The following is a 14930-nucleotide window of genomic DNA, read 5'->3' on the forward strand; positions in this document are numbered from 1 at the left end:
GATGAATATCTAACGTTCATGTCAGCTGTGATTTCAGAAATTGATGAGTGTTTGCTAAAGGAATATTCTTTGTTTTTTTGCTTTTTTTGGCCTCACCACTCGTCCTGTGAAATCTTAGTCCCTGATAAGGGCCCTTGGCAGTGAAAGCGCAAAAAGACCTAACCAGTGGACCACCAGGGACTCTCTGAAGAAATATTCTTTGTGAAGTCCTATGGGAAAGATGGTAAAGAATCTACCTTCAGTGTGGTAGACCCAGGTTCGATCCCTGGGTTAGAAAGATCCCCTGGAGAAGAGAATGGCAACCCACTCCAGTATTCTTGCCCGGAAAGTCCCATGGTCAGAGGATCCTGGCAGGCTATAGTCCTTGGGGTCACAAAGATTTGGACACAACTGAGCGATGAACACTTTCACTTTCATGGGACTGAGAAAGTCCAGTGTCTTGAAACAAGGCTTCAGGGACTGCCCTGGTGGTCCACTGGCTGAGACTCTTCAGGGGACCTGGGTTCAATCCCTGGTCAGGGAACCAGATCTCCTGTGCTGCAACTAAAATACCCCTCATGCCTCGCAACTAAAGATCCTGCATGCTGCCCTAAGACCTGTGCAGCCAAAGAAATAACATACAAAGTTTTTTTTAATTAAACAAGGCTTCATCTAGAATCTTGCTTAAAGAACTGACCTGGGAAACATTGCCTCAAAGGTAAATGCAGACACTTCTCAACACCAGCAGGCTGTGTTCCAGGTTATCCCCAGGAAGCAAGAATCTAAAGGTCCTTTGGCAGTGCGGGTGGCCAGCTGGTCTGAATGCCATTGCTCAGCACCAGCCCCACCTGGAGGCCAATTTGGGGGTGAGGTGGAGGATGAGGGGGGAGTTGTCAGTGGCATCAATGACTCCGTGTTCAGAGGTGAGTCTTCTTGGCTGTGATCCCTGTATCTGTGCTCACACATGCACACAGATGCTGCTGACTTCGGGTTGCTGATCGTGTTTTACTGTTTCAGGTCATGAATGTGTGGGGCTTCTGCATGCTAGCACCCACCTTCACTTTCCATCTGGTGAGTGGCTGGTTTTCCTCTGTCTCTCTTTTCTAAAAGTGTTGCAGGAAGGCGCTCTCTCTTCCTTGAGGGCCTGGTAGTGCCAGTCCCTAAAATGTCCTGCCAGCCTTTAGGGAGAGGTTTCTTAGCACAAGTTCCTATTTCTGGGCCATGATTCCGTGAGGCCAGGAATGTTGCGGGAACCAGAGCCGTGGCAGTGAAGGAGCCAGCAACAGTCCCTGGGTCCCTGGGGAGCAGGGTTGTCCCACACAGCCATGTAGAGACTGCTGTGGCCTTCAGAGCCCTTGGTGGCGGGCAGTGGGGCAGGTCAGTCTCCCCAGGGGACCAGACCTGAGCCAGGACCTGCCTGATGGGACATCTCTGCTTCCACGTTGGGAAAGTGTCTCTGAGGCAGGCAGCCAGGTTGGAGCTGAGTGAGTGAGGAGAGTGGGCAGCAGCAGGGAGTGCCAGGGAGCTTCTCGGAACAGAACCTGAGGACGCGGGGTGGGGCTGGGGGGGAACGGGGTCACCGCCCCGCCCCCTGCTGGGGGTGGGGCCACCTCCTGCTCCTGCTCAGGCCCCGCCCCTTCAGTGTGGGTCCCTGGGCCTCCTGGGGCCTCCCACTGCCCGCACTTCCCTCTCATTGTGCCGCTCCCCATCCCGCCCAGCCCCTCCTCACCTTCCTCAACGCCTCAGCCCCACCTCCTCCTGTTGCCATGCTGATGCCTGGGCTGAGGTGTTCACTCCTGGGTCAGGAAACCCGGTCTGCCTTCTCTGCGAAGGAAGCGCCCACAGCCTGGGTTCCACCACATCTGTGATGCCAGCAGCCTGGCGTCATTAGGGTTGGCAGGGCCTTGCTTCCTCACTGCATGGATCTTCCCATGAGAGTGGATTGCTCTTCTTTTACAACCCGGTCCCTGCCCCTCCTCCTCGCTTAGCGCCTCCGTGTTCCCTTGATGGGAACACCTGGAATGAGCCTTTTTACGGCGCCGGGGGCTTTCCCTCAGCATCTCCTCTCCAGACCCCAGGGTGCTCTCCCAGACTCCTTCAGGGGAGCAGCGCCACCTCCACCCCAGGACTGAGAATGGTCGCGACACACGGGGAGGCAGGCCTCCCGCACGCCTGTGAGAGGAAGCAGCCTCGCCCCCCCCCCCCCCCCGAGAGTGTCGCTCCTGGATTGGCCCTCACCTGGGACTAGGGCACCCCCAGGACGTACCTGCAGCCCCCGGGAGTGACCCAGGCGCAGAGTGCCCCTGGCCGCTGGAAGCGTTTTGGTTCACCACTGCCCAGGACCAGTGTGAAACCCACAGAAGGACACCAGGAGAGGGAAACAAAGAGTGAAGCCGACATCTGAAAGAATAAGCTCAAAAACCCCATTAGACTCAACAGACATGAATTTACCCTGTCACGCTGCCGCCTCTCATGTCTGTGCTGGCCTTTACGTAGACAGAAGGCAAACCAGACACCACCTTTTGAGGAGTCCTTGTCTAGATTAGAACGGAAAGAAACACTCTAAAATCTCCTCCTCTGTACTGCACACACAGGAGAAAATCATCAGGGAAGGGGAAGGGTGGAGAGGCACCCCAAGGACCGGGGACCTGAAGGCAGTGAAGCAGAGGTGAGGACCCGTGTGGACCCGCGCACTTAGAGGCTCCTGCTCGGGCACGCTAGGCTCCGTGACACGCGCACAGAGAGGCAGAGTCCCGGACCACAGTCTTGGTGAGCAGTTTTATTGAACTCCCCTGCTCATTGGTTTACTATTGTCTGGAGCTAGGTCAGTTCCTAGTCTGGGCTCTCTTACTGGTTTGCAGATGGAAGAGGTCTCTCTTCCTCTGCTTGAAATGAAGTGTTAGTCACTCGGTCCTGTCCGATTCTTTGCAATCCCGTGGACCGTAGCCCACCAGGCTTCTCTGTCCATGGGATTTCCCAGACAAGAATACTGGAGTGGGTAGCCATTCCCTTCTCCAGGGGATCTTCACAGCCCAGGGATCAAACCCGGGTCTCCTGCATTGCAGGTGGATTCTTTACTGTCTGAACCACCAAGGAAGCCTTGTCCTCTGCTTAGAAGGCCATGGTCCTATGGATTAGAGCCCTGCCCCATCACCTCATTTGACCTTAATTACTTCCTCACAGGCCCTATTTCACATAGACATTTGGGGTTTCATGTGTGAGTTTGGGGAGCACAATTTAGTCCATAGCAGTTCCATCTTGTTTCTTATAAAAAACATAATGTGTTGATATTCATAATTTTATTTTACCTCACTGTGTGGTTTTTAAACCCACAGTAAATTGGGAACATAAGGAAATCTGGTGGTTTGGTGGGGAGAATCCCAGGGGCGGGGGAGCCTGGTGGGCTGCCGTCTATGGGATCACACAGAGTCGGACACAACTGAAGTGACTTAGCAGCAGCAGCAGCAACCTCTGCTTTAGGTCCCAGCTCCTCCTCTGAATGCCTCTAACTGACAGTGTCCTGAGCTGCGCTCCTGGTCTCCAGAGCCACCCACTCCGCAGTTGGGGCCTGGGGGCGCCGAGGAGCACCACGGGGACTGGAAGTGAGTTGCTGTAATTGATAGTAATGAGTCATCTACACGTGTGTGAGAGGAGGCTCACATGCGCTGCAGTCACACGTGCTAATGACGGCAGTCAAGCCAGGGACAGGGTGCTGGGAAACAGTGGGCCGCGCTGAGGGCAACCAAAGGCTCCACACAGGGCCGCAGACAGAGCGCAGAGGTGCTCAGCAGACCCGTGTCCACAGCCGGGACCCCAGTGTGTTCGCAAAAGTGCACAGCTCTGAAGAAATAAAACCTGAAATGTGTGTATGCCTGTCATAACATACGCACTGTTAACCCCACGGGGCCTGGGCTCTGACAGGTGTATTGTTCCCTTGTTGCTATTGTTCAGCCGCTAAATTGTGTCCAACTCTGCGACCCCATGGACGGCAGCACGCCAGGCTTCCCTGTCCTTCACTATCTCCCAGAGTTTGCTCAAACTCATGTCTATCGAGTCAGTGATGCCATCCAACCATCTCATCCCCTGTCACCCCCTTCTCCTCCTGCCTTCAGTCTTTCCCAGCATCAGGGTCTTTTCCAATGAGTTCACTTTTCACATCAGGTGGCCAAAGTATTGGAGCTTCAGCTTCAGCATCGGACCTTCCAATGAATATTCAGGACTGGTTTGATCTCCTTGCAGTCCAAGGGACTCTCCACAGTCTTCAGCACCACACTTGGAAAGCACAAATTCTTCGGTGCTCAGTCTTCTTTATGATCCAACTCTCACACCCATACGTGACTACTGGAAAAACCATAGCTTTGACTATATGAGCCTTTGTCAGCAAAGTGATGTCTCTGCTTTTTAATACATTGTCTAGGTTTGTCATAGCTTTTCTTTAAAGGAGCAAGTGTCTTTTTTTTTTTTTTTTTTAAAGGAGCAAGTGTCTTTTAATTTCATGGCTACAGTCACTGTCCGCAGTGATTTTGGAGCTCAAGAAAATGAAATCTGACATTGTTTCCACTTTTTCCCCATCTATTTGCCATAAAGTGATTGGACCAGATGCCATGATCTTAGTTTTTTGAATGTTGAGTTTTAAGCCGGCTTTTTCACTATCTTCTTTCACCTTGATCAAGAGGCTCTTTAGTTCCTCTTTACTTTCCGTCCTTAAAGTGATATCATCTGCATATCTGAGGTTATTGATATTTCTCCCAGCAATCTTGATTCCAGCTTATGAGTCATCCAGCCCAACATTTCGCATGATGCACTCTGCATGTAAGTTAAATAAGCAAGGTGACAATATACAGCCTTAACGTACTCCTTTCCCAATTTGGAACCAGTCCATTTTTCCATGTCCAGTTCTAACTGTTGCTTCTTGACCTGCATACAGGTTTCTCAGGAATCAGGTAAGGCGGTCTGGTATTCTCATCTCTTCAAGAATATTCCACAGTTTGTTGTGATCCACACAGTCAAAGGCTTTAGAGTAGTCAGTAAAGCAGAAATAGGTGTGTTTTTTGGAATTCTCTTGCTTTTTCTATGATCCAGAAGATGTTGGCAATTTTTCTCTATGATTCCTCTGCTTTTTCTAAATCCACCTTGTACATCTAGAATTTCTCAGTTCACGTACTGCTGAAGCCTAGCTTGGAGAATTTTGAGCATAATCTTGCTAGCATATGAAATGAGTGCAATTGTATGGTAATTTGAACATTCTTTGGCACTGCCTTTCTTTGGGATTGGAATGAAAACTGACCTTTTCCAGTCCTGTGGCCACTGCTGAGTTTTCCAAATTTGCTGGTGTATTGAGTGCAGCACTTTTAACAGCATCATCTTTTAGGATTTGAAATAGCTCAGCTGGAATCCCATCACCTCCACTAGCTTTGTTTGTAGCAATGCTTCCTAAGGCCCACTTGACTTCACACTCCAGAATGTCTGGCTCTAGGTGAATGACTACACCATCATGGTTTTCTGTGTCATTAAGAGCTTTTTTGTACAGTTCTTCTGTGTATTCTTGCTACCTCTTCTTAATCTCTTCTGCTTCTGTCATTTCTGTCCTTTATTGAAACCATCTTTGCATGAAATGTTCCCTTGGTATCTCCAGTTTTCTTGAAGAGATCTCTAGACTTTCCCATTATATTGTGTTCCTCTATTTCTTTGCAATGTTCACTGAGGAAGGCTTTCTTATCTCTCCTTGCTATTCTCTGGAACTCTGCATTCAAATGGGTGTATCTTTCCCTTTCCTCTTTGCCTTTCACTTCTCTTCTTTTCTCAGCTACTTGTAAGGCCTTCTCAGATGACCACTTTGCTTTCTTGCATTTCTTTTTCTTGGGGATGGTTTTGGTCACCACCTCCTATACAGTGTTATGAACCTCCATCCATAGTTCTTCAGGCACTCCATCTACCAAATCTAGTGTATTGAATCTGTTTGTCACTTCCACTGTATAATCATAGGGATTTGATTTAGGTCATACCTGAATGGCTTAGTGGTTTTCCCTACTTTCTTCAATTTGAACCTGAATTTTGCAATAAGGAGTTCATGATCTGAGTCACAGTCAGCCTCAGGTCTTGTTTTTGCTAACTGTATAGAGTTTTTTCATCTTCGGCTGCAAAGAATATAATCAACCTGATTTCGGTATTGACCATCTGGTGATGTCCATGTGTAAAGTCATCTCTTTGTTGTTGGAAGGTGTTTGCTATGACCAGTGTGTTTTCTTGGCAAAACTCTGTTAGCCTTTGCTGTGCTTCATTTTGTAATCCAAGGCCAAACTTGCCTGTTACTCCAGGTATCTCTTGACTTCCTACTTTTACATTCCAGTCCCCTGTGATGAAAAGGACATCTTTTTTTTTTTTTTTTGGTGTTAGTTCTAGAAGGTCTTGTAAGTCATCATAGAACCAGTCAGCTTCAGCTTCTTCGGCATTAGTGGTTGGGGCATAGACTTGGATTACTGTGATGTTGAGTGGTTTGCCTTGGAAACGAACCAAGACCTTTCTGTCATTTTTGAGACTGCAACCAAGTACTGCATTTCGGACTCTTATTGACTATGAGGGCTATTCCATTCCTTCCATGGGATTCTTGCCCACAGTAGTAGATATAACGGTCATCTGAATTAAATTTGATCATTCCGTCCATTTTAGTTCACTGATTCCTAACAAGTTGATGTTCACTCTTGCCATCTCCTGTTTGACTACTTCCAATTTACCTTGATTCATGGACCTAACATTCCAGGTTCCTATGCAGTGTTGTTCTTTACAGCATCAGACTTTACTTTCACCACCAGACACATCCACAACTGGATGTTGTTTCTGCTTTGGCTTCACCTCTTCATTCTTTTTGTAGCTATTTCTCCTCTCTTCCCCATTGGTATATTGAACATCTACTGATCTGGGGGGTTCATCTTTCAGTATCCTATCATTTTGCCTTTTCATACTGTTCATGGGGTTCTCAAGGCAAGAATACTGAAGTGGTTTGCCATTCCCTTCTCCAGTGGACCATGTTTTGTCAAGCCTTAACTAGCAGGGACGTGCCCTTCGGCCACTCCACATAGCTGAATGACATGCCTGGTGCCCTGGTTGTCCCACTGCAGGTCCTCATTGAGCATGTAAACCTTCAATGGCTGTGTGACTCAAAAGTCAAGGCAAAGCTCCTGCTGGAGTAGCTGGGAAGGGAGTCTGGGGAAGGCTGGAGCGTATGTTGGAGGACTCCTAGGAGCAGAGGGCTCCAGGGTCCCTCTGCTGCTGGCTGCCCTGGGGCCAATCCGCTGCCCAGGACTATCCTTATTCGTGGGCATCTGGGCGGGTTTGGTTTTTCACAGTTTGTGTGGTCTTGTGTGTCCTATAAATGTAACATCTACTGGTGTCTGTGTTCCTGTAGGGTTTGTTCTTAGAACAAGAATTTGAAGATGTTAATCAGCATTTCAAAGCACCCCTCCAAAAAAAGGTCACGATAATGCAGACCCCGTAACGAGCTGTGAGAAAGGGGTGTTCTCTTTGTTCTCAGAGTTCTCTGTGAGAGTTTTCAGTTGAGAATAGGTCCCATAGTTTTCTGGGATTTTTTTAAAATCTCCTGCGCCTGGTTGGGTACTTGACTTACGATGTGTTCTCAGATGCTTTGCTGTCATTGTTCAGTCAGTAAGTCAAGTCCAACTCTTTGCAACCTCACAGACTGTAGCATGCCAGGCTCTTCTGTTCACGATCTCCTGGAGTTTGCTCCGATTCATGTCAGCATGCCAGGCTTCCCTGTCCCTCACTATCTCCCAGAGCTTGCTCAAACTCATGTCCATTGAGTTGGTGATGCCATCCAACCATGTCATCCTCTGTCACCCCCTTTCCTCCTGCCTTCAATCTTTCACAGCATCAGGGTCTTTCCTAATGAGTCGACTCTTTGCATCAGATGGCCAAAGTATTGGAACTTCAGCTTTCTTCAATTTAAGCCTGAATTTTGCAATAAGGAGCTCATGATGTGAGCCAGGTCTTGTTTTTGCTGACTGTGTAGAGCTTCTCCATCTTTGGTTGCAAGGAGTATAATCAATCTGATTTTGGTATTGACCATCTGGTGACGTTCATGTGTAGAACTATCTCTCGTATTGTTGGAAGAGGGTGTTTGCTATGACCAGTGCATTCTTTTGACACTGCTGGTTAAATAAAAGAGCGTAAGCGGCGTTCCCTAGTGGTTTGGATTCGGTGCTCTCACTACCTTAAACCAGGTTCAGTCCCTGGTTGGGAAACAGAGATCCCACAAGTTGCAAGGCGTGGCCAAAAAAAAAAGAACAAAAGACAGACCACTAAGCACCCCTCAGCAGCCCAGAGGCATACACACACACATGCACAAACACACACACGTGCTCCCACCCACCCTTCACTTAGCCACGTGTCCAGCCTGGACCCCTCCTGCCCCTAACTGTAACGAGAGGAGCTGAAGGGACCTCTCCAGCCCTGGGAGTCAGGCCGTGCTGGGGGCCCTCTGGCGGGGGAGGCTGCTCTGTGTCCCTCTCGGTCACTCCTGAGCGCAGGCCGGACCCACGGGTGCTTAGGGAGGCGCTGCTGAGCAAGCCTGAGACAGTCGCTGGGCTTCAAGGGCCATGAAGGGCCCAGAAAAGGGCAGGTTCACAAGGGCGGGTTTGAAGGCTGTCAGGAAGGGCCCTGAGTGCCAGGGTCAGAGCCTAGGCCGCCGCTGTGGATGCAGAGCTGGTTGGAGTCTCTGAACAGAAGACTGGCGTGATGAAGACAGCACTGGAGGGCAGTCAGCTTGCAGTGTGACAGATGGACCAGAGGGGAGAGCTTTCCTCACAGGTCGCAGCAGGGTTCCAGGAGGGGCGTGAAGGGAGGGGTTGGATGGTGGGTCAGGCCTCCAGGTAGAATCAATAGGATCTGCACACACAGACGGATGAGGGAAGAGCATGTCTGTAATCTGCTCTGGGTTAGAAGGGTGTGGGCCTTTACAAGGATCAGGCAGCGCAGATCCACTCTGTTCAGAAGTCCCCAGCCTTTACATCTGGCGCTTCTTGAAGACCAAGTAAGGCCGTTAGAGGATTAGGTCTCCGAACTGGAAGGCCCGCAATTGATAAAAGGGACCCTTTTCCTTTATTTCTTTCAGAAAGAGCCCTGTTGCAGCCCAGTGGGACTAAATGGGAAGAGTTCTTTTGTGTGAGTTGAGAGTCCCCGAATCTGAGGAGGTAGCAGTCCCTGCATGTGAGGAAAATTCCTGCAAGGACATCTCTTGAACGCCTTCAGTTTTCACTAGTGTTTTTGACCCAAAAAAGCTCATCTGTTAAACAGGGAACAAGAAAGGGAATATGATTAATGAGCAGATGTCTCTATGATAGGGTTACACTGGTTTTCAGCTGCACCATGTGGCTCACAGGACCAGCGGCTGGACCAGGCCATGGCAGTGAGGGCGCTGAGTCCTAACCACTGACCGTCAGGGAGTTCCCTAAGCTCAGTCCTTACCCGAGCACTTCAGTCCATTCGTAGCTGACAATACTGAGAGCCCGTTTCTAAGATAAGACTTAAAACTTTGTTTTCCTTGAAAGTCAGAACCACATGGAATCTATATCATCTCTCATTACCTCGTTCCCCATTCCCTGCCTCCCATCCCCTTAGGAGCCACCCCTCAGCCTTCCTTCCTCTGTCTCCACAGATATTTGTTCCATCACTGAAAAAGCAGAGAAAAAACAGGTCCTCCAAGACGGCCCTCCCTGGACCTGAGCCTCACTCTGTAACCCCTGCAGCAGCCTCCTCCCTACACTGCCTGCCTCCCGTCCTCCTCTGAACTTGCTAATCAGGCTTCACCCCACCATACCCTGCAGCTGCTTTTGCAGAGGCTAACAATCTTCCCCTGGTTGAATGGCATCACTGACTCAGTGGACTGAGTTTGAGTAAACTCCAGGTGTTGGTGATGGACAGGGAGGCCTGGCACGCTGCAGTCTGTGGAGTTGCAAAGAGTTGGACACAACTGAGCAACTGAACTGAACTGAACTGAACAATCTTCCCCTAATGACCAAGCCTATGTTTTCACTCCTCTGTTACCACTTCTGATTATTCCTCCACCTGCCTCATAACTCTTTCCATCTGCTCCTTTGCCTGCCCTTTAAACGCGGATTTTCTAGCATTCAGGGGGTATGGCCTTCTCATAGCTGTACCTGCAGGTACAGGTAGAGAGAAACAGACTTCCCAAACTCACGCCACACACCGATGACTCACGAATACCTCCTTGCACCTGATCTGGTCGGCTCAGCCCCAGCTCCCAGGTCGCAGCGACCCAGACATTTGTGCTGAGCTGTGTCAGGGACCAGACTGACACCACCTTTTCACCTGCCTGCCTGCTGTTTTGAGTACTCTGCTTGGGAAAAAGTAAAGCCTTCCAGGGCGAATGTGGGAGTTGTCACAGCCTCTTCCTTTTCCTCAAGTCCTGGTGGCTCAGACTGTAAAAAATCCACCTGCCAGGGCAGGAAACATGGGAGGCACAAGTTCGATCCCTGGGTCAGGAAGATCCCCTGGAAGAGGAAATGGCAACCCACTCCAGTATTCTTGCCTAGGAAATCCCCTGGACACAGGAGCCTGGTGAGCTACAGTCTGTGGGGTCACAAAGAGTCAGACCCAACGGAGCGACTAACACTTTCACATTCCGGTGGTCACAGTCTGGGGCCTCTCCCTGTAGCCGCCTCGTAGCTGACATGCACCCCCTGGACAGCAGCAGCTCGTCCCTGCCCACCCACTGCCTGTCTGGTCCTGCCCTTGAGCACGTCACCTCGCTAGGATGGCTTCTCCGTACCACAAAGCCAGGCGACTGGGTCTGCGCTCAAACTAGCCCATCTCTCAGTGGGTTAGCTCATCTTTTCTGGCACCTCTGGATCCATCTTTTCCTCTCTGATTTTACAGCACAAACCCTCCCCTCAACACACTCACAGAACAGACACAGACACAACAGACGTATTACCAAACCAAAGTTCAGTCACCTGAAAAGCAAATTCACTCTACTGACACCAGGTCACGGTGAAGGAAAGTACAGCATTTACTTCAGGGCGCCAAGCAAGGGAGTGGCAGACAAGCCTCAGATCTACCCCACTTTGGTCTTTGAATGAGGGTCCTTTTTTAAGGGAGAGAACAGAGAGGCTGGAATTAAGCATCATCTTGTGACATTTCATAATCGTAGTTTCAACAGTCAGGGTGTTTCTGGCTTATGATTCGCTCTCCAGGTGGTCCGTGCCTTGGGGGTCCATTAGCTCATCTTGCCCTGGAGACACAATCTGAGTTTGTACATGAATGATGAAATATCTATAATAGCAATTTTTTTCTGATATCTGCACAGTGTGATTGAGAGAAGTAAATGTGATCCAGCAAGAGTGCATGATTCTAGAAGGATGTGTTGATTTGGGTAGTTGCTGGGGACTTTTAGAGACATGTTTATAAAGTCAAATATGAACTTGAACTTCTGGATGATTCAGTTTGAGTTATTTCTGTGTGCACAGTTGTACAAATGATCAGAAATAAAGAGACCTTCATTGTAAATGAAAAAAAAAAAAAATTCTATAATAGCAATTTCAGCACCTTAACCATGTTATCAACAAGAGAATATGAGTCATCTGACTGGTTGATTAGTGTTCAGTTAACACGGGGTTGAGGCTTCTCAGGTGGCTCAAGGGTAAAGAATCCACCTGCCAAGCAAGAGACTCAGGTTCTATCCCTGGGTCGGGAGGATCCCTGGAGGAGGGCATGGCAACCCACTCCAGTACTCTTGCCTGGAGAATCCCGTGGACAGAGGAGCCTGGCGGGCTACAGTCCATGGGGTCACAAAGAGTCGGACATGACTTAGCGACTGAACAACACAGGGTGGAGGTCAAAGGGGATGAGAAAGGGAATAAGGTTTCAGATGGAGAAGTTAATGAGACTCAGTAAGGGGACCTGGTTTCTGGGGGGCTCAGTTTCATGCCAGCACAGCCTCGCCCAAAGCCAGGCTGCCACTGGCCTTCATATTCCCGTCTCTGCGGTATGAGCGTCTGGAAGGTGCCTCCTCTCCCATCTGGGGGTGTGATTCAGGGCTTCACGCTTTTCCGCACCCAGGGCCATCCCACCCCTGCCCTGCCTGCAGCTCCACGTGCACCCAGCTGTGAGCTGCGGGCTGTGGCGCGTCTGCCCCCTCCACTCCTGGCACCCCAGCTGGGCTCCCGAGCACAGCACCTAGGCCAGCATCAGAGTGGGTTATTTGATGTCTGTCATCAGAGAGTCTTTCTTGCCCCGAAAGGGTTCCGTGAAGAATGTTCAGACACGTGGCCAGTGCTAGCGCTCTGTTGTGGTGGTTTTTGCTCCAACAACAGACACTGATTCCATCTCCTCTCTCTGATCCAGTGTCGAGCATCCGTGGCATTCAGGAAGAGGGCCCCCCTGATGCTCAGCTCCTGAGGCTGGATAACATGCTGCTGGCCGAGGGCGTGTCCAGGCCCGAGAAGCAAGGGAGGGGCACAGCAGCAGCGCCAGGCGGCCATCCCAGCGACAGGGGCCTCGAGCACTCTGGCTACAGGGCCAAGCTGTCCCAGATCCGACAGGTGTACCACTCCGAGCTAGAGAAATATGAACAGGTGACCTTTCTGCGTGGAAGAGTCTCTATCACGGGAATGCACGTGTGTCAAAGGAAAGCACGGTGGACACACTGCCTTCCCTGGGCAGCATCGAGCGGAGAGCCCAAGAGCTTGGCCTCGTAGCCGAGGTGGCCGATCGGACCACAGCCCCTTGCCATCCTTTCTCAGTAGCCAGCCTGTGTGAGAGGCTCGGGGGGCAGGGGCTGGTCCCACACGGGCCCTGGGCCAGCCTGCCGGGTGGTCACCTGCTGGCATGTGTGTCCCCACCCCAGGCCTGCCGCGAGTTCACCAGGCACGTCACCAGCCTCCTCCAGGAGCAGAGCAGGGTCAGGCCCGTCTCGCCCACGGAGATAGCGCACCTGGTGGGTGTCATCCACGGCAAGTTCAACAGCATCCAGATGCAGCTGAAGCAGAGCACCTGTGAGGCCGTGATGACCCTGCGCGCGAGGTTCCTCGATGCCAGGTCAGGCCCTGCCCCCAATCTGTGACCTCAGGAAGAGGCAGCAAGTCCTGCGCTGGTTTGGGTCTGAGTTACGGGAGCCTCCCAGCCTAGGCAGGGGCCCTGACTGCGGCTGTAGGTGCGGCCCTCACACAGCCTCCAGGAAGGCTATGAAGTGCTGACTGCTGCTGAAACAGCCTCTAGGAGATCAGAGATGGGGATGAGGCCCCGCGGATGATCCCCGGCTGAGGCTGTCTGTCTTCCCAGGCGTAAGCGGCAGAATTTCAGCAAGCAAGCCACAGAAGTGCTGAATGAATACTTTTATTCCCATTTGAGCAACCCATACCCCAGTGAAGAGGCCAAAGAGGAGCTGGCCAGGAGGGGTGGCATCTCGGTCTCCCAGGTGATGGTCCTTCCCCGCCACACCTCCCTGAACCCAAGAGGTACACCCAGGGAGGTTCATGAAGTGTATGGCGCAGGGGCTGAATGTGGCATGCAGCCACAGCCGAACGTGGAGAGCAGCCTTGGAACTGGCTGTCTGGGCTCAGGTCCCGGGTCTGCGCTACGAACGTGGCCCTCAGGCAGGAAGCCACACCGACCCTCCCACGCTCCCTGAGGCCATGGGTGTGAGTGTGCGGTCATGACACCACTGAGCATAGCGCTTAGTAGTGATACTTGGTGAGTTGTAGTCAGACTTTTTTTTAAACCTTACATTCTTTGCTTATGTATTTAGTTTCGGCTTTGCTGGGTCTTCACTGCTGCACAAGCTTCTCTCTAGTTGTGGCTAGCAGGGCTACTCTTCATTGCAGTGCACGGGCTTCTCATTGCAGTGGCTTCTCTTGCTGTGGAGCACGGGCTCTAGGGCAAGTGGGCTTCAGTAGTTGTGGCTCCTGGGCTCCAGAGCGCAGGCTCAATAGTTGTGACACATGGGCTGAATTGCTCCACGGCACGTGGGATCTTCCTGGATCAGGGATAGAACCAGTGTCTCCTGCGTTGGGAGGTAGATTCTTTACCACTGAACTGCCAAGGAAGCCCAGTCATTAAGATTTAATATTCTCATATCAGAGGGGTGTGCTGTGTTCTGTCAGATGGATGGGGTGTAGGCTTAGGGGAAGAAAAAGAGCTTGGAGCAAAATTAGGACTTAAAGTGATAGACCAGCTCTCATGCAGAAGTACCAATTCAGTTATCCTGGAATAAATTCAGGCGTGTGCATTACCTGCTAGTTTCTCAGACAGTCCAGTGTGTGTCTGAGGGTACAAGACAGGCAACAGCTGGCTCCAGATGGGAAACAGGAGCGCAGGTTGGAGAAAAGACCCGGACAACTTCCGGCCACATTGGGATGACTGTTCATCTCAGTGGGATTGGGGTGGAGTCGGGGCTAAGGCAAGAGCCCAAGAAATACGTCAGAAGGTTTTGTTGTTTGTCTTACTGATTTTTGTCTGCGCTGGGTCTTCGCTGCTTTGCGCGGGCTTTCTCTAGCTGCAGAGAGTGGGGGGCACTCTAGTTGCGCTGCGCGGCCTGCTCCTCGTGGTGGCTTCTCTTGCTGTGGAGCTCCACAACACGGGCGCTCCGGCTTGGGCTTCGTTGCTCTGAGGCATGTGGGATCTCTCTGGACCAGGGATTGAACTCATGTCTCCGGCATTGGCAGGTGGATTCTTAACCACTAGACCACCAGGGAAGCCCTTTCAAAAGGTTTTAAAATGAGAACAGTTAAGTATAGGCAGGCCGCAAATGAGAAACGGGCCAGGCAACACCCACGGGGCCGCGCAGGGGTCGGACCCGCCTCTGGCCGCAGAGAGGGCCGTCAGGGACCTGGACTCAGTAAGCGGGACCACCCGCCTGCAGGCAGCCACCCCCTCCCCGTGCTGAGGGAGAGGCTGAGCTTCCAGCCCGGTCAACCCGC

The 14930-nt window shown here is 51.2% G+C and overlaps 1 protein-coding gene across 1 annotated transcript in view; it reads left to right on the forward strand.

Moving 5' to 3' along the window:
• Positions 1–14930, forward strand: part of PBX4 (PBX homeobox 4) — a 51548-nt gene that overhangs the window by 31389 nt on the left and 5229 nt on the right. The window contains exons 3-5 of the mRNA XM_061149716.1: positions 12358–12587; positions 12860–13050; positions 13294–13429. Coding sequence (XP_061005699.1) covers positions 12358–12587; positions 12860–13050; positions 13294–13429 — 557 coding nt within the window. The remainder of the gene's footprint in view (positions 1–12357; positions 12588–12859; positions 13051–13293; positions 13430–14930) is intronic.

This window comes from Dama dama, chromosome 9 (assembly GCF_033118175.1).
Source record: "Dama dama isolate Ldn47 chromosome 9, ASM3311817v1, whole genome shotgun sequence".
Taxonomy (NCBI): Eukaryota; Metazoa; Chordata; class Mammalia; order Artiodactyla; family Cervidae; genus Dama; species Dama dama.